The sequence below is a fragment of the Dreissena polymorpha genome, chromosome 1 (assembly GCF_020536995.1).
Source record: "Dreissena polymorpha isolate Duluth1 chromosome 1, UMN_Dpol_1.0, whole genome shotgun sequence".
Lineage (NCBI taxonomy): Eukaryota > Metazoa > Mollusca > Bivalvia > Myida > Dreissenidae > Dreissena > Dreissena polymorpha.
This window is the reverse complement of record NC_068355.1, coordinates 47,057,341-47,078,745: the sequence shown is the minus strand read 5'-3', so window position 1 is coordinate 47,078,745 and position 21,405 is coordinate 47,057,341. Positions and strand designations below refer to the sequence as shown.

The 21,405-nt window shown below is 34.7% G+C and overlaps 1 protein-coding gene across 1 annotated transcript in view; it reads left to right on the top strand.

The window, feature by feature from the left end:
- The first annotated feature begins 295 nt into the window (after positions 1-295).
- Positions 296-21,405, top strand: part of LOC127871876 (DBH-like monooxygenase protein 1) — a 47,226-nt gene continuing 26,116 nt past the window's right edge. The window contains 10 exon segments of the mRNA XM_052415178.1: positions 296-449; positions 1,801-1,817; positions 1,819-1,896; positions 3,103-3,199; positions 3,202-3,251; positions 9,209-9,279; positions 9,281-9,383; positions 9,712-9,792; positions 10,587-10,652; positions 14,182-14,373. Of these exon segments, the coding sequence (XP_052271138.1) occupies positions 296-449; positions 1,801-1,817; positions 1,819-1,896; positions 3,103-3,199; positions 3,202-3,251; positions 9,209-9,279; positions 9,281-9,383; positions 9,712-9,792; positions 10,587-10,652; positions 14,182-14,373 (909 nt within the window).

Here is a 21,405-nt window from a genome sequence, read left to right as displayed (position 1 = left end):
GTCGTTTAGGTTTATAAATCCTCGTCAAAGAGACTTACCTGTATTCTAGTATTATCTATATATATGTGATCATCAATCTGGGAACACTAGAACGGGCCTTATAAGGTTCCAAAAACAGCTATAATTAAATTCCCGACTATGATTAAACAGGAATCCTAAATAAACTGTGAACTAGTAACCACTTAGCAAACACAAGGTAATCGCTGAAACCACAAGCCAGCACTAAGAAAAAAAAGGGCATCGAATAATTCACAAGCCAGTCATGCTCAAATGCCTCGTATTTCTACTTGTGGCGATGTTTCCCGTGGCATACGGGATCTCGATACCTGGACTGAACACCACAGAACCCTTTGATCACGTGGCGCAGCTGGATGAACGCGGGATGTTCACACTTTTCTGGAATTTCAACAGCACCCATAATACGCTAGAAGCGCATGTGGAAACGAAAGGTTGGTGATGTTGGTTTCGTTAATATGTTTTTGACTGACTTGTGTATAGTATTATATGAGTATTAGTATTATTTTATACAAATCATTTTATTATATTAGTATTGAAGATTTATATACACATATATTAAGCGATGCGTATAAAACCACGCTCACATAAAATAAGCTGTATTCGTCAAGAACCTGATATCACATATATTTACGCATTGTTTTGTATCAAAGAAATAATTTTAAAATACATCAACAACGGCAATACTTAAACGAAATGTAAAGATAAACTGAGCAACTAAGCACATGTATCTATGTAGAAACCAGGACACTGCATACAATAAATAAATGGCCACAATATATGTCATATTTCTAAAATAATATGTAATATGGTTGCACGGTTCCTCTTGAACATTGTGCGGGTTGAAGCACCCTATGATGAAATAAGTGCATGACATGCACGAGTGAATGATAATGTACGTACGAATAAATGATAATATACGAGTGAATGATAATGTACGTACGATTGAATGATAATGTACGAGTGAATGATAATCTAAGAGTGAATGATAATCTAAGAGTGAATAAACAAATGCACGAGTGAATGATAATGTACGACTGAATGATAATGTTCAAGTTAATGAAAATGTCCGAATTAATATAAACGAGTGAATGATAATGTACAAGTTAATGTTAATGTGCAAGCGAATGATACTTTACTGGTCAAGGATATTGTTTGAGTAAATGAAAATGTACGAGTTGATAAAAATGTTCGAATGGATGAACATGTTCGAGTGGATGAAAATTAAGGTGAAACCTCAATATGTGGAGGTGAGCAAAATGTGCGATTAAAAATGATATATTGTGACAACCACACGAGCCATTACAAAACATAATGTATAAGGATATATCAAATATAGCCTTTGAATGTGTATCTTCTTCAATTATTTTGCAGGTTTTGCGTCGGAATAGAATATTTTCTGATCATGCGCACACGTTGTACAGATTTGGGAAATACATAAAAACAAACACAAATACGTTGGTACTTTTATAAAATTGCAAACGTATCCTTTTCGACAATAAGCGTCACAGAATACACGTATTGATAGATGTGCTTGATTCATGTCACTCTGTTTATGCTGTTGTTTTTGAAAATTTTTTGCTTTAATTAGCTCAGATCTTAAAATATTAATTTAGTATTATTCATGTACGTTTGTTAAACGCCCATGGGAATTAGCATTTCAGGAAATTATTTGGTATACAACACGTTTGGCCCGCTTGAATATTTGAGTCTCACCGAAACATGTTGCCTGCAAAGTGTGCTTCATGTGTTACCTGTCACCGAGTTTTTGTGATCGTTTTACAGGATGGGTTGGTCTTGGCTTTTTCCGGAAACGGAAACATGTTCCCCGGCGATGTTGCCGTAGGATGGGTAACTGATCATGGACAGACCTACTTTTCGGTATGTTGAAATTTGCAATAGAATTTAATTGTTTCACGGAGCTTGCTACAAGTTTGAAATTATATATGCAGTCATAGTACACTGTGCAACGTTGAACATCAAGACAGTAAAAACAAAAAATAAATAAAAAGGTACGTTTATATGTAAACATTTGCATTGAATGGTGGTTCGAACTTGCGTTTGGGACCAAACATATTTGCGCCTTACCCGTTCGGACAATTTATTACAGAAATCAGAAGATCAGAGCTTACAGTGACTCGATACATGCATTGGATGACACGTTTATGCTGGAAATGCTAAAATATCATAACATACTGTGAATGCAATTCTAAAACATGTCTGAACACATATAGTAAGACTCAAAGTTTAAAAAATATGAGCGTGCCCAGATGACGCCATATCAATATTTATAAGTTTGAAGTACACATTCTTTTGCACAGTTCGACAAATCAAATACATTTAGGGATATAAATAACGAGCTGTCGAAACAATAAATACAATGAATTATCAGTTGTAAAATATTTTTTTATTCAATATAAGACATACAATGTATACATGTATATGATCATAAAACAAGGTGATAACGTGTAGCAGCAATTATGTTCAAACATGTTATACAAGATATGCTAATATTTACTTTTTTGACCTTGTGGTTTCCTTTTGATTAAAAAAATAATATGCACTTTTTTAGTTGTCTGTGATAGGTGTTTAAAAAAAGAAAAAAATAATGAAAAACAACAGAATAGTTATGACTAAGGATGAGTTGCATAAAGTGGGTAGAAAGCATACTGGACTTGTTTATGAAAGTTTTATGTGTTTCCATTTTTGTTCAAATATATAGAGTGCATCATTGTTTAGGGCTATTTCGTTTTCAATTTTAATTTTCAGTTTTAAATAATTGATAAAGAAGGTCATTGTTGGTGCTTGTTTTCTGTATTTCATGCTGAATATAAAATATTTCATTAATATAATTATGTAATTCACAGCGTTATTAACCTCTTTTATTTTGAAGGTATTCACTCCCAAACTGATACCTAAGAGTGAGAGTTTAACATTTAATTGTTGTTTCTCTAGAAAGGTTGTCAATTGATTTCATATAGCTTGAATATGTTAACACTCCCATAAATGGTGTTCTATTGTTCTAGAATAGTTGTAAAATAAATGTTTAGTGCCTTATGAAATAATCGGACTGTTATTTTTTGCCAGGACCGTCACACGACCGGACATAGCATGCCGGACGTAGATAAGTCGCAAGACTGGTTCCTACTGCACGCGAAGGAAACGAGCGCTGGTACCGTCTTGAAATGGTCCGGAAACTACAGACGTGTGACAACGCTGAAGACATAGATATAAACGTAACTACAGAAAACTTGCGTGCCTGCAACTTTACATTCAAACAGATAGATAGATAGATAGACTTTTATTTTCCTCCATTCATGAAGAGCATAACATATAATACAAGTAAGGATGTACAATCGAGTATATACACACACATGAGCTCATAAATGAAACAACTCAATACATTCAATTAGATTATTTACAAAGATAAGTATAACATAGCTATGTAGATGATAAATAATTGTTAATTCCTAAGGAAAATAATCACATTGAAATAATAATTAAAATCATATTTGTTTTTAGTGTAACTTATTCACCGATGATATGTCTTAGAGCGAAAGCGAAAATAAAGACATAATAGACGAATACACTTAACATGTGTCATAGGTTTTGCCTTCCACGAAAGGCTGCTATATAGTGTTAAGATACACTAATATAGATTGGATAGACATGTCAACATATGTGTAAAAAAACAAAGAAACAAAACACACAAAACCTGGCTCAGAGCGTCTTACACTAGTTCGGGATGCTAAACGAAGCTTTGCACAATTTAAAATGCACAAAATATGAGTCAACAGTTTCAGATATCATTTTCAGCAACGATGCACTTTGTTCTAAGCCACTTAAGTGGATGAAGCGCGAAAATTCCGTTATACCGATGCATTCAATTAGAGTTGTCCATAAATGTTTTCGCTTATCCTCCAACAGGTGGCAATAACACAACTTATTAATGACGAGATTAACGGTTTTCAGGCAACAATGTCTGCATTCTCGTACACACTGTATCGACACAAACATACCAATGCTATTCAATATAGTTTTACACACGTTAATTATTCTTGGGTTGTCTTTTGCTACTCTCCATAAAGGGGAGTAATTATTGGAGTCTATTACATGCACAGTTACTCCCCATTGATCGTTGCCTTTGATGCGACTCTGTATTTCGTTCGTAGTGTTCAATACGACTTTTCGCTCAACTATTTTTTTCCATTGTCGCTTTGTGGGGAAATTTCCATCCTGGACGTATGATCGTAAGACGTTCATTAATTTGTACTTTTGTAGTATCCTGTATGCATCAGGAATATATCCGATGCATTGGCCTTCTAGTTCAATGTGACGTAGTAGTCTATTATTGAAGATATCTTTCGTTAGGTATTTAGGATTCAATCTGCATATTTGGCCGAAAAATGTTAGTTTTCTGATTTCCAGTTCATTTGATATCGGAACGGTATTAACGGTTGACAGGCAATAATCTGTTGAGATGTTTCTGTCATACCCTTGCATGTGTTTCAGGCAAAAGTTATGTGCAATAGAAAGTTGAACAAGATCACTTTGCGAGTTGTTGTTCCATAGCTCACAGCCATATAGGGCCTTTGGGATAACAGATGAGTTGAATATCGTTAAGAGAGTTGGTGGACTCAGTCTTTCAGGCGCTACCCCTTTTGAGCACAAGCTTATTTTTTTCCTGCAGTCGTACGCATGCATCATGAATCGCATTATTAGTGGTCAGAAGAGAGTTGCATTCAATACCAAGATGGGTATACTTGTCGCTAGCGGGCAGACGATCATGTCCTAGATAGAAGGTTGAAGTCTCTTCAGTCTTCTTATTATAGACTAGTACTGAGCACTTCACCTGTTTGCATATTCATAGCAAATTTTAAGCATCCTCTCGAGTCCATTTTTAGAGTATGATACTAGAACCATATCATCGGCCACAGTAGGCGAAGCCATATTTATGTCATAAATGCACAGGCCATCACCACTCTCTTCAAGATTCTCTATCAGGCCATTTATGTAGATAAGGTACAGCAGCGGCAAACTTTTGCCTCCCTGACGGGTTCCTTGCCCGATCGGTAGTGGTTCCGAGATCAATCCTCGATGGCGAACGCGGCTTGTTGAGTTTCGATACATTTCACGAAGTGCGAGAAGGATGTTAGTATCAATGACTGGATCAGGATCATAAACACCGGAAATTGATAAGAGTTTGTGAAATAGTCCATCGTGCCATACCCTGTCAAAGGCCTGACGAGCGTCCAGGAAACATAGATAAACACTTGATCCCAGCTCCTTTGCATAGTATAGACACTCGCGGAGACTAAAGCTAGTCATTATGCACCCAAGCCCGTCCTGAAATCCACCTTGTAACTTTCTATTATCCCTATATATAAAAATAAAGGCGACCCACAAGCCCCTGAAAATTTCCGCCCAATAACCCTATTGAGTTGTGTCAGCAAACTCTTTACCTCTGTATTAAATAATAGGCTAAATAAATTTCTAGAAGATAATAATATACTTATTGAAAATCAGGCAGGATTTAGAAAAATCTACTCAACACTAGATCACATTTTCACATTAAACTCAATTGTTGAAATATTAAGACTTAGACAGCAAAAAAAGAAGTTATTTTGCTTGTTTATAGATTTTTCTCAAGCGTTCGATTCTGTTTGGCGGGTAGGGCTATGGCAAAAATTACTAGAAAATAATATCAATGGCAATTTTTTTAATATAGTAAAAAACATGTACTCTAATATCAAATCATGTATTTCCTTAAATGGTGAAAAATCCCCCTTTTTTGGATGCAACTGTGGAGTTAGGCAGGGTGAAAATCTCTCCCCTGTGCTGTTTTCACTATTCTTAAATGACTTAGAAGCATTTTTAGTAAATAGAGGTAACTCAGGAATAGATCTTCCACACACTGAAAATGAAGCAGAGCTCTTCTTGAAAATCCTAATACTATTATATGCCGATGATACAGTATTGCTAGCAGAAGACCCCATTAAATTACAAAATTGCTTAAATGATTTTGTTCAATATTGTGATACTTGGAATCTGAATATAAACATAAGCAAGACTAAAGTTCTAATATTTGGGACAAGAGTAGACAGAAATTATTCCTTTAAAATTGGCGATACAGCCTTAGAAATTGTTAAAAGCTATAAATATTTAGGTACCTTTTTTGCAAAGTCTGGCAGTTTCCTCACAACCAGAAAACATCTTGCACAGCAGGCTAGAAAAGCTCTTCACTTACTGTATAAACGTATTTACAATTTAAATTTACCAATTGACCTAATATTCAAACTGTTTGATAATACTATAACACCAATTTTAACATACTCTTCAGAAATTTGGGGATATGAAGATTGTACACTTGTAGAAAAAATCCACTGTGAATTCATTAGAAAAGTACTTCATCTCAGAAAAAGCACACCATTGTATATGTTGTACGCTGAATCAGGTCGGTACCCTATTGAAATCACTATTAAGAGCAGAATGATAGGATATTAGAATAGACTTATTACAGGAAAACAAAGTAAAATAGCTTTTAGGATTTACAAATATATGCTTAATCTGCCAGATTTTGAGTCAAAATGGATAAAAAAAGTTAAATCTATACTAGTTGACACTGGGAGAAATAATATTTGGCTACATCAAAATGGTATAAGGGACACAACTGTTAAATATAAAATAAAGGATATCCTTTTAGGTCAAAATGTCCAAAGTTGGCATACATCTCTAGCTAACACTAGTAAGGGTATAAATTACTCACTTATAAAAGACAATATGAATCTTGAAAGTTATTTGCTGAAATTAAGTAATAAAGAATCGATAAGTATGATAAGATTTCGAACTGGCAATCATTACTTCCCAATAGAAACCGGTAGATGGGAAAATATTGATTTTTTCAGAGAGAAAAAGCACACTCTGTAATCTTAATGATGTAGGAGATGAATTCCATTTTTTGCTGAAATGCCCATTCTTTGAGTCAGATAGGAAAACATATATTAAGAAATATTACTTCTGCAGACCAAATATGTTAACATACACAGAATTACTATTAAGTTCTTCAACTATTGTATTAAAAAACACTTCCAAATTCATGCAAATACTAATGAATACAGTTTCTAGATAATCTAATTATTTTCAAGTACTTAAAAATTACTTCACTAATTTATAAACATTGTTATATGTCTCCTCCATGCATATAGCAGCATATTATATAAATTGAGTTGTACACGCATAGTTAATTTTACTTCTCAATGCAAGAAAATGTCACACTGTGTTGTATAACATGATCATCTTTTCAAGTGCCTATGCACTACAATAATCCTATAGTTACAAGTATTGTAATATATCACTATGATACTATTTTTTATTTAATTTTTGCAAGAAAATGTCGCAATGTGTTGTATAGCATGATCATCTTTTCAAGTGCCTATGCACTACAACATCCTATAGTCACAAGTGCTGTAATATACCTCTATGATACTATTGTTGATTTAAGTTTTGCTCATAAACTTATGCGCATGCATAGCAGGTATTTTTAACAGTGCATCCTTGTTATAGTGTAAGACACATATTAAGAACTACATGTACTGATTTTCTTTACCTATTGTGCATTCAGCCGCCGTTTGTTTTGTTGCAATATCGAGGTTGTAATATTTTGTACCATGTTCAATTAATTTTGTTGTACAGACATCATAACTACCTTTCCGGCAGTATCCTAGCTAGACTGCTACAAATTATCAATTACATGAGAATATTAAACTCACCCCATGTACAGGTCCAAATGTGGTGCCTCTGGTTAATCATTGAAGAATGTTCACAGATATATCCGGTAAAAATCACAAGATTATTCCACATGCTTTAAAAAAAAAAACTCCAAAGTTGTTAAACAAGCGTGAATCGCATATGTCAACACAACTCTCATGCCTGTTGCACTGACCTGATTAACTCACGTGGCCATGTTTACGTCACCCGTCATTACTTCTCTACGCGCTTGTAACCTATAGCCTGTTTCAATATTTGAGGTTACTATACATTTAAAATGTACTACGCCCATGTAAAAGTCCAATAACTAGGTCAAAAATCAACTGGACACCCCACCCCCCTTTCCAATTCCCTAAATAATTATACATAGGAAAATGTATGTTACTTATCTTTCTTAGTAGATCTTATCTAACCATGTCATGTGAAAATTATGTTTATATGACAATATTGTTCTGTATACTCATATGTTGCAATTGTAACTTGAGTTAAATAAAGATATGTTCTGTTCTGTTCTGTTCTTTCTGATAGAAGCGAGTATACCGTCCTTGCACCGGCTTAATAAAATCGATTCATAAAGCTTTAGCAGCGTTGACGATAGTGTAATTGCTCGGTAATTATTAGGCTGGTCTCGCCGCTTTCGCCCGCCTTTAAATAGTGTAATAATCTCACTTTCCTTCATTTTGTCAGGTACATTACCGCTGCGCAGCATAACTGTATATAAGCGTGATAATGGTTCAGCGATAATGTTCTTGCCATACATCACGTGCTCGTGGTAGATTTCATCGGGACCACAGGCCTTTCCTTTTGATAGCTGATTTATACTAGACTCAACCATTTCAGGTGAAACAAAAACATCTTGAGACGGTGACAGGTTAGTCAATGCCTTCTCCACTCCCTGTCTAACAACATATTCCCAGTGTGAATCGAAGTCCGGGGAGCTTGAATGGGTGTACAGGTCTTTATGACTTTTTGTAATGTAATCAACATGTTAAAAAGTAAAAAAAATCAGACTATTCAATCCAATGAGAACTATCTGATATATTGTGGCGATCCTTACCTTACAGTGTCCCACATCCAAAATGTTGAGTGTCGGAACAATATAATACAAATCGGAGATCAAATTCACCTTTTTATTCAAAGATTCCATATATCACGAACAGCGTACCAGCATTTACGCCACCTACAGTTTGAACATAAAAAACTGTACCACATAAAGTTTCGTTAAGTTGACTTATCTGGAATTATTTTTTTAAACGCTTTAGCGCTTGAATTTTTCAACATTTCACAACCATTATAAATTGTATGATGGCCCATGCGACCCATCACTGTGTCAGCTGTTAATTTTCAAAACCTACAGCACTTTGTTTATGCTTTCAGTTTTTTTATTTTCCCGTACCTTTATCGACACCGTCCTCGTTCATTTAAGAATGGCACAATCCGCGTGATATACGCGTTCGGCTATGAAGACCCGCAAAACGACCGAAGCATCTTGTGGGGTACACACACGGGGCACCAAAAGCCTCTTCCTGCTCAATCCGGACAAAGGGGATGGCATTATCGCTGAGACGAAGATTAAGCACTTCGATTTTCTTAATCTGAACGTAAGGATGTGTTAATCTATGCATACGTATTAACGTATAAAATAGTTAACACTTTGCTGCATAAGCGCGTTTATTTAAATGGTCTGCTATATGGAAAACTCGCTTTAATTTCGTAGCGTAATTATTTATTTTTATTTCTCATTTTTTCGGGGGGGGGGTAAAATACTGGTATAAAGACATGCATGAAGTGATAACTCAAATAATCGTATAAAACATGGTTTAATTACAATACAAATAGTTCATAATACATAATATATTGCCTTACCTCATAACTATTATACTACATTTTTTATTTCGAATATAGTTTGACCATACATTTCAATTTCAGTATATGGTTCCCAACGACACCACTACTTACATATATCGAGCATTTATCATGCCCCCTCTCGGTAAAAACCACATGATTAAGGTAGGAACTACTTTTTGTTAATAAATATAAATTACTTAAAGTAAGAATTTTAATTCATTAGCATTAACTGTTCTAATATTACCAAGTATAGAAGTTATGGTAATATACCAGTTAATATCTTTCAAAACAGTCCATTAAAAATGAACGTGTTCGTAAGTGCCATAATTTTGTCCGAGTGATGATACACGATGACTAGAATCTAACCTACGCTGTGTACCAAATACATATGTGACTTACATGTGTAAGCATCTACTCTTCGTCGGGAAATGACTCAAACAAAAGATCACAAGTGATGCAAATGCTTAGTAATTGTACACGCACACACAAGTTAATTGAGAACATTGAATTCATTACAGTCACATTATCGTATCACGGAGTTATGTTATGTGTGTCCAACTAATCAGGCTGTATAAACAAAGCTGGTCCGTTATTTCAATTTCAATGTCGTTATCATAACGATCAAACGAACGATCACGTGTATACAATCTGTCAAACGGGTTTGTACCCCAAGACATAAGGGGACGTTTACGATGTCTAACGCAATTCAAAATACATTACAGTACGAAAAATTAATGATGTAATGTGTGTAATGTCCAACCAATCAGACGGTATAAACAAAGTTAGCCCGTTAAGTCCATGCCGAATCACATACCATATAGATCGTTATTATTATGATGAAACGTACTATAAAGTGTATATAATTGGTCAAATGTGTTTAGGCCCTAAGGCAATAAGGGACGTAATTTAAGATAATTCAAGCACAATTGAAGATACGTCTATTGTCAACATTGCAGTACGAGCCCATTATCACCCCCGGAAACGAGAAACACGTTCACCACATCCTGTTGTCGAGGTGCAAGGTACCGTTCCTCACTGCCAGGATTACATACTGGCCTGGGCCATTGGCGGAGAGGTATTTATGAGCCGCTGTATGGGGAAACTCTGCTTAATCCATGTGCATAAAGTGTCGTCCCAGATTAGCATGTGCATTCTGCACGGTTTAAGCAGGGGCGAAGCAGGGGCGAAGCAGGGACGAAGCAGGAGCGAAGCAGGGGCGAAGCAGGGGCGAAGCAGGTGCGAAGCATTCCGTTTTATGGAATATTTCGTTTAAAGAAAGTATTCTCTAAACAAAAATTATGCCTGTTCGGACATATTCGTCGCTGACTAGCCCGTGCAGATCGCACTTGCTAATCTTGGACGACATTTTACGCAAATGCATTTAGCCCAGATTTCCCAGAATGACGTATATATAATAGTGTCAATGTAAACATCTTCTGGTACCCGATCCTACTATTTATATCATGTTTACGGTCTAGCGTATATTTAATAAAAAATCACACGGCAACAACGGCTAACTGAAGATATCCTCAGCGTTGTGTCCACAGGGATACTTTCGACGAGCTATAACATTAAGTCGTTCTGATCCTGTCATTGTAATGTTTTCCTTACTTCAGTATATTTCCTAAACTTCTTAAGTTCTGGTCTCGATACTGTACTTGATATGCATGCAAATTGTGATGTTTGGTATTTAATCAGTTATTTGTTGGAACAGTCCAGAAAAAAATGCATAAACATATTAAAGGATAATACATGTTTGATAACAATGACAAAGCAAAACGAGCAATTGATATATTGGAATGTGGATAAGTGATTGGCTCACTAGATTGTGAACTTTTCGTCAGTATATCGCAATGGGGTTAATTTCAGTCTTGTGTAAATTTCTTGCAGTAATCTCTTTTGACTAAAAGAATCAACGGATGTCGCTTTAAAGAAGATAAGCAATACATAATGTATTGGTTTATGACACAATTATATCAGTTGATCGCGATTTATCGACTGTTCTTAAGTCACTTATTTCGGGAATTTTTTTTAATACTAACAAAGGAATGGGCTTTCAAATTAAGATTAAAGCATGAAAACAGAAAATTAAATAAAAAGAGAATTGTATTATATGTGCCGTGCTCTGTGAAAATACTGGGTTTAATTTATGTGCGTTAAGTGTCGTTCCAGACTACACAGGCTAATCAGGGACGACACTTTCCGCCTAAACTGGATTTTTGCGAAGAAAAGACTTTGTGTAAACAAAAAATACCGTGAAAGCGGAAAGTGTCGTCCCTGATTAGCTTGTGTGGAATGCACAGGCTAATCTGGGTCGACACTTAACGCACATACATAAAAAACCCTTTTCACAAAGCGCGGCTCGTTTAATTTTCAGTTTCTGCCAAAACAGGCTTTTTATTTCCCGCTCAATGTCGGATTCTCATTCGGAGCACCTGAAGATCCGGTTTATTACCGGATGGAGACCCATTATGACACACCCATTGGAAGAGCGGATATCCTTGATAACTCAGGTTCCATAATAATCAATATGGGGTAAAATGCAATCAAGTCTTAATTTCTACGAAAACATTTATGGTCGATTTGTAAAAAAATCATCCTCACCACCGCCACCACCACCATCATCATCATCATCATCATCATCATCATCATCATTATCATCATCGTCGTCGTCGTCTTCGTCGTCGTCGTCGTCGTCGTCGTCGTCGTCATCATCATCATCATCATCATCATCATCATCATCGTCATCATCATCATCATCATCATCATCATCATCATCATCATCATCAATATCATCATCATTAGCCTCATCATCATTATTATTATCACCATCAACACCACCACCACCATCATCATCCTCATCCCCGTCATCATCATATTCATGATCATCATCATTATTGTCGTCGTCGTCGTCATCATCATCATCATCATCATCAGCTTCAGTATCAGCATCAGCTTAACCATCTTATTATTAATATTTTTATCATTATTTATTATTATTATTATTATTATTATTATTTTTATTATTTTTATTATTGTCTTATTCTTTTTCACCATCATCATCAATAACAAGACATCATCATCATCAGCAGCAGCAGCATCGTCAACATTGAGCATTTTTTCTGTGAACATGTATTGTTCTTGTTTACTATTTTGATCTATAGAAAATAAATTAAAAATGAAAATATATATAATTATGTTCGTTAATTTAACGTTCCATGAAATTTCCCAAGGCATTCGCATTACTCTGACATCGGAGCTGCGGCCCATAGAGGCGGGAATGTTACAAATGGGGCACTCGGTCAACTTCAGACAGGTCATACCCCCGGGCCAGAGCAACTTTATTTCCAGAGGCTATTGTCGAGATACCTGCACCCAATTGGTTAGCTTGTGGTGTTTCCTTTTTTTACAATAATATTGAAGTGAAAGAACATGTATTCAAAAAGACAGATTGTGTGTTATTTTATATATCCAAGTTAACTCACACAAAACGGTCAGCGTTATAAACTATATGCATTTTATCGTGCAGAAACATTATACTCAAAGCGGCAGATTGTGTCTTATTATAAATTTAAGTTATATCTACTTCAATTATAAGGTGCTATACTTTCCATACCTTTGTTTTAACTAGGATAGCTGTTAATTTCTGGAAAAAAACTATGTTCAAAATGCTTTTACAAAATACTTCTATCGGCTTAATCTCCTCGAAGCGGGTTTCTTCCCATAAGGTTTCAAGGCTTACTCTCAGCATTCAGAAGCAGGCCTTTTTCTGTCTATTTGGGGAAAAGGATTTTTCGAGTCGCGAAATCTTCCAAATTGGGAAGAATTTTCATCGACAAAATAATTATTTGGGAAATTAATTTTCTGATTTTGTCTTATTAAATTTAATGTTTTAATAATTAGGCATTGCCCAAAAATGCTAAGAAAAGTATAAAACTGTTGTTTTTTTTCCAAGCAATAATCATTGTCAACTGCTAACGTGAGCATGTGTATGATAAAAAAAAGACTTTGTTATGCTTGAAGTTCAAATAAAATACATAGCTCGATATGTCATTAAGGATACCTACCGGGAAACGCATTTTCCGGCTTCCATCATTTCGGTCGGAAATTGGGATATTTTTTTTGGAGAATTGGAAAAATATCCATATTTGGGAATGGTGCCAACGGCAACTATCGGACCCAAGAGATAGGCAGAAAAAGACCGGATAAGTACAATACTTTCGTTTTCTCATGCGTATTTTTATTGTTTTATTCAAATGGGGTCTACTTTTATTGCTTGATACAACATGTACAACAAACAAAGAACTAATCTTCAAATCATATTAAAAAAGAAATAATATTTGAATTTGCCATCCTTATGTGGTCGCAGTGATTTCATAGAGTTGTGTTCGGAGCCAATCAAATCCTTTGGCGGTTGCTATCGGCTATGGTTGCCAAGAATGGCAAGTTAATACATCCACTTGCAAAGGCCTTTATCTTGTTACAAAATAAATGACAATACACAAAACAAACTAATAAGTCTCTAAGTATTGTTCTTCACCCGATTTTCAGAGCATGGCACAAGCAAACATTACGGAGTTCAAGATCTTTGGCCTCCTTCAGCACTCGCATGTCGCTGGTGTCCGCATCACCACATGTCACTTCCGGGGAGGGCGCGAGCTTCCGCTGCCTATCACCGATCCGAATTACGATTTCAACTTTCAGGACCTTCGGAAATTACCGGAAGAGATCGCCGTTCACACAGTATTTACATAAATCTTGTTAATAAGTGAAATATGGTATTTATTTAAATGTTTGTTTTAAGGTTTGTCAATGCGTTATGCACGCGATTCGCGTAGTCAAAATCAGTCTACAGAATTGTCCTCCCCTCAATCTTCACCTCAATGACACCCCTGTAATTGTGATTCTCGTGTAGTCATCCAATACGGCAAGCAACAGTTTCTTAAGAGTTTAGACTGAGTTCCTGGGTACAAAAAAGTAATACAAAACAAAGGTTATTTTCATAACAATGTTATACTAGCAACATACCAAGTAGACATTATTTTTAAAGCAGTTCGTAGTTTCTAAGCATTTAAACATGCACAAAAGCTACGATAGGTCAAAATCTTGTTTAGGAAATCAACTGCGCATTGCTAAAGATATTGTATGATTAGCACAATTCATGCTTTATATATATCATGCTAAATTTATGTTTAACTTAACCTACCACTATGTTATGCTTAATATAGTAATGTCATCAAGAGATACGACTATTTAACCAGGTTTTCCGAAGGAAAAAACTGGTTATTAGATTGGCGAATGCGGGCGGGCTGGCTGGCTGGCTGGCGGGCTGGCGGGCGGGCGGAACAAGCTTGTCCGTGCCATAACTATGTCGTTCATTGTCAGATTTTAAAATCATTTGGCACATTTGTTCACCATCATTGGACGGTGTGTCGCGCGAAATAATTACGTCGATATCTCCAAGGTCAAGGTCACACTTTGAGTTCAAAGGTCAAAAACGGCCATAAATGAGCTTGTCCTGGCCATAACTATGTCATTCATTGATAGATTTTGAAATCATTTGGCACATTTGTTCACCATCATGGGACGGTGTGTCGCACGAAAGAATCACGTCAATATCTCCAATGTCAAGGTCGCCACGACTAAAAATAGATTTTTTTTTAAACAAACTTACAAAGGGGGTTAATTTTGTTTGTTCATTTCAAAAGTTCAGTTTGAGTTTTCTCCCTTTATCAGATTTTTTTTTCACAATGAAAACCTGGTTTTGTGACAATTTTGTCCCTTGTTTAGTTTGTTATACCAAACGTATTAATATCTGATCAAGTCTTCTTTTCTTCTACTTCTTTTAATTTGAAATAAGTGTAGCGCTCCTCTTGAGCATCGCCGCAATGTGGCAATACAATGTTTCCCACATTAAATATAATTGCAGGCGTTGTTTGAATAGCAAAATGCATTTCAATAAATAAAACTGCTTTGTCAAACTTATATGTGCCTCTATATTTCAAGGGTGACAGCTTCAGAGTAGATTGTCACTATAACACCGTTGGAAAAACACAGCCAGTTTTGGTAACAAACACAGAATAGTATCTTATTTTTCTTGATAAGTTCTTTTGGATGTCTTGATGTTTTCCGGCCAAAATACAACGATTATGTTGATGCGTATAAATTAAACAACCAGCGAGTCGTTTAACAATGGCAAGGTAACATTTCTGTAGAAATTACGATTAACAAAATTAATTTTCTAAAAACCCCGACTTTAGATAACGCGTTTTTTATGACAGGTTGGTCTGAAAACTAAAGAAGAGATGTGCATGTCGTTTGCCTACTACTACTACCCGAGAACAACATTGGCAAACTGCATGTCGTTGTCGAACTATGGTATATACGGTGTCGATGCGGAATCGAAGGCACCTATTTCTGTTTTTAAAGGAACTGTACCAACGCATTCGGAATAAATAATATAAGCCGCATTCTGAGAAAACTGGGCTTAATGCATGTGCGTAAAGTGTCGTCCTAGATTAGCCTGTGTAGTCCACACAGGATAATCGGGGACGACACTTTCCGCTTTTACGGTATTTTTAGTTTCAAGGAAGTCCCTCCTTACCGAAAATCAAGTTTAAGCGGAAAGAGTCGCACATGCATTAAACCCAGTTTTCTCAGAAAAAGGCTCAATAAGTAAAAACAACATGAGCATTTACATAAACATAAGATAGACGAAATAAATATACGTTAAATGACCTTCAACGACAGTTTAAAAATGATATTTATAGATATATGACCGTTCAATACTTAAAAGTGCTTAACATTTAACTTGCCATTAAGTTAACGTTCATAAATAGAAAAAAGCTGAAAAAATAGTAATTTGGAAATAGTGTATATGTATGTGTTGCATTATGAGACAAAATTGTCGGATTCCAAGCAAATTCCGAATCATTGTCACTGTTTTCCCCACCAACCTTTTAGACCTGGTAGATGATTCAGAATGCGGACTGGACCAACAAGACCGTGGTAGACTGGTTCGATCAGCAGCAAAGCACCGAGCCCAGATTTGCATGGTGCACTGGAGACAGTTTGAAGGTGTCCGGTCTATTTGGAATGTAATCCCAATTTCTGTTAAGTGATAAAGTAGGCGTTCAACGCAGTTTTTCATTTCTTTCACGAGTAGGAACCAGTTTTAATATGTGTGCTCTTTTTTTAGCAACGTTGATTGTTTCGTCCTACTTATCTTGCGATATGGCTTAGTGATGTTTAGCGATAAAGCTGACTATTGGCTCATCTTAAGTAAAACCACGCCATCCAATATATTTGATAAGTACACGAATTGTAATTGAAGTAGAAGAATGACTTTTAATAAAGTAAGCCGGTTTATTCGGAGGTGATTTGTCATATAAATAGTATACTATTTTGCACTCACATATTACGTTGATATCACTTCAGTTTCGTATATAAACTAATTACGTGAGTTCATTTGTTCTAGGTTCCTGAAGACGTTTACTACCGGTTTACTGGCAATGTACCACTTCATGATTACGTTGAGCCCAGCAAGTGCCCGTAACGAATCATTGATTCTAATTGGACAATCGCTAATCACGTGTTGGTAACAAACCACCGATTCAGATTTAAGGACATATGCTGCAGTTTTAAATAAATGTTGGTTACACCTGGAATTCGATTAAAAAATGCATGAACCATATGTGGATAGAAAAATAAAAAAATACAAATCATAAGTCATTACTGATGTTGATTGTTTATTCGCGATTGAACAACAAGCCTATATCAGCATGGTAACAATTCACAAATAAGTTACTAAAAGTAAAAATTGAGTAAAACAATGAGAAAACTGTGGAACCCAACCTCTATTTCTCTCAATATATATAATGCTGATTTACTTTGACATCCACTTTTTAATGTTTTTTCATTAAATTTTAAACAAAAATAAAAGCACCATAATTCATCTTTTGAAAATTAATAAAGTTCATTTAAGTCATTTTTATATTAACATGACTTTCCATACCTAGATTTTGCCAACATTTACCCAAACGTTTAATGAGTTTTAATTTAATATAAACAATAGTTCACTAGGGTCGCTTTTACAAAAAATACAATTAACAAAACAACACCAGTGGAAACCACGTACATGGTACAGGTGAAAACACATATTTGTGCATGCATTTTGCATGCAAGTGCAAACGTATATTAAAATTAAATTAAAACACATGCAATGTGTAGCGAGATCAATAAAAGCATGTTAATACAGCATCCAACTAAAAACAAGATGTACACAAAACATTTAAAGGGGCATATCGTCGGTATTAATTGTAATTTTTGGCATGACTTGACCAATTTACTTATTATGTCAATGCAACAGAATATTTTAATTTAATTGAACACACATATAATGTAATGTAGCGAAATCAGTTACAGTAGGTTAAAAGCAAGTAAAACCAAGATGTATAAAATACATACAAAGGGACTTTTAAACGGTATCAATTGTAATTTTGAAGTGACAAACTTTGTGCAGCAAGATCAAGACAAATACGTTTATTCGGCACCACAAACAAAACAGACTTTAATAGAAAAGAAAAAGGCATTTATATAGTATTATTTTGTAATTCTTGACGTGACTTGACAAATGTATTGCTGTTTGCAAATGCAAGTGTACATTTTAATATAATGAACATACAAATAATTAATCATGTGTATTCGAGATCATCACAAGTATATTTATGACGTATTCAACTACATTTGTAAATACAGAACGTATGCAATATACTTACCAGGACATACCAACAGTATAAATTGTGATTCTTGATATGCCTGTACCAGTTTACGGGATCCCATGTGTATGCAAAAATGTATATATTAGCAGTAATATATTATTGAAAATGCTAGGGATAATAATATGAACATCAATTTTATCTTCACACTTCGTGTACGATAAAAGCATTTTCAACAAAAGAATTGCGTTTTGTAGGAAAACGTTTACATACTACAACAAAGTTTGCATTAGAATAGAGATACTACAGAAGGCAAATATGACGTTTATGTTTAACAAATATTAACTACCACATCATTCGCTATTCACATGAACTTTGTTATCTTAAATGAGTTTTTGAAATTATAATAATCTATTAGTTGTTGAAACGCCACTATAATGTAATATTACTTATATCAGTATTTTACTTTTAAATCTACTATGACTCACATATTTTTCAGTACGGAATACATTTTAAGGACATACGCGGTAGTTTAAATTATTTTATATTACATATAACATACTTTTTGCTAGATACATCTTTGCTGAATTCAAAATCCAGACTGACCGTTGCTATTTGTTTATTGAGCTTTTTGTAAAACGACTGTTTCAACGTGTGAGTTCACCTCGAAAATATGCCCTAAAGAACAAAAGTTGTCACACAAGTAAAAAAAAACTGTTGAAAATAATGTAATTCTTTGTGTACATTTATAATAATGATTAAAATTTTATTTCATATCTTACAACCTCAAATCAATATCAACGACAGAATTTTTTTATTTTAAAGTATTTTTTTTAAACTTTAACCTTTAATACCTTCCCGCGTATAGAGTTTATCCCAACTTACCCAAATAGCTCATGGGTTATAAACAAAGAATTAAGAACACAGAGACAAAACACAACTCCCAGTCAATTAATAAATGCTTATTTCTAACACATCTTGACTGAAAATGCACTTCACAATTAAATATCCGATCCTGTTTGCTCAATATCAGTGGGATCATTGTTCTGTCAAATGTTCGACGAATATATCTTATTGAGAACCCATTACACACTAGTCTTTAAAAGGCTGATGTTTTCCCAGAACTCGCTGTGTATGCGGATACAGATGGCACTTCGATACCAGATAACAACAAAAGCCACGCGCAAGAGGTAAGTTCATCAGTTTTTTTAAAAGTTATATCATAACGATTACTTTTTTAGACAAGGCGCATGGTCGAGTTTATAAATGGTGTATCCTTTTCTATTGGAAAAAAAAGATCACGAAATAATAGTAGATTTCCCCACCCCCCAAAAAAAATAGAAAATTCGGTCGGAAAACAGCATTAACTGGATGAACAGTAAACATTTCAACAAAATAAAACTACTTAGACATATTGCAAGACATTGTTTGATATTCCAACATGAAGAGTAATCACTGTGCTTCAAATACTGAAATTTTTATAGTATTAAATGAAATAAAAACGAAGATAGAACATGTTTTAATAGGTGGTATACACGAAGTTGCGGATACTTTGATTCCCGATATAGGGCACTTTTGATAACAGAGACTTTCAACAAATTGGACACTCTGAACCGAGTATTATCTTCTATCTGAAATGCATTTATGTATATTATGGCTATTCTTACCAAACATTTTGAAGTACGAATCAATTTGCATTGTCAAGCGCGACACATTGGGAATCTATGCATAACGTAAGTGCATACACATGTAAAATATAACCAATTGCGTTGTTCGTTTTCAAAAATCGTATTATTATTAATTTAGATATTTTTTATTATAAGTGTAAATGTTAAATAAGATTCAAATGCTTATTTTCTGAAGAAATATATTTCAAGTAAAATTTTGTTGATAGTCTTTTACATTTTCATTCAGACAACTAATCCTTTAAAAGTTACTTCAGCAGAAACTTCCCTGTATCTTGCAAATGGACTTTCAACGGAATCGGCGCTCTCGTTTTATTTACTGGCATTGAGCCAAAAAGTTCAAATGGAATTTCGAACCTGCATCGCAGCTGAAATTAAGCTCTAAAGTGCAGTTTTAGCAGAGTGATGTTTCATGAAACGTTATCTTGTATATAAGTAAATGGCCATAGTACCTTCGTTAGGACATAAATATAAATGCTTTAGCTCAGCCGTTTCGCTACAAAGAATGTCATTTAAAATTGCATAGTAAACGATGTAAAACAATTTTAAATAATCATTTTCGATATGTATGATGCGTTACATTTTAAATGAAATTTAAAATTGTTTAAGCTCGTGTACTATGCGAAGATCCAGCTCTTGGGTGACTCGAAAACTGGAAAATTTATGGTCTTATAGACTGTACTCATCTGACATATCGAATTCGTTTCACGTGTGTCTTTGACATTTATACAAAATCGTTATCATATTCCAAAAGGATAAGAACATGTTTAGGTAATTCGTTTTTAATTCACGTCAGTACATACATTTTTAATTATTGCCTGGTCACTGTAACAGTATTCCACAGCGAATTCTGCATTTCTGATTCACTAAATAGAGTGTGATATATCTGGTAAAAAGTGTCGAGTAATCTGGAATCGAAGTGCCATTGTCTTTGAGATGATCGGTAAAAGAAGTGTCCATGAAAATTTGTCATCCGACTCTTAAAACATTTGAATTTCCTCAAACACGTTAGTTAACTAAATTTTAACATGTTTTAACATTAATGGACATATTGATCTTTTATTTCGATTAGTTGACACGTTCTTAATTTCTTTTCAAGTATTTTTATTTTGTTGAAATACGTACTAATCATCGAATTTATGATGATTATCGATGGAATTTTATCTTTTTTTATTATAATTCACAGTTTTTATTCCACGAATGTTTTGCTCCGCAATACGAAGTACTGTACTATTAATAGACCAAACCATATTAAGTGTCTAAAAACCAAATGCACGGAACATAAATGCAAAAAGCTGAAGAACTCACCTCTCGCACGTGGCTTTTGCTGTTATCTGGTATCGAAGTGCCATCTTTTATCAAAGTATCCGCAT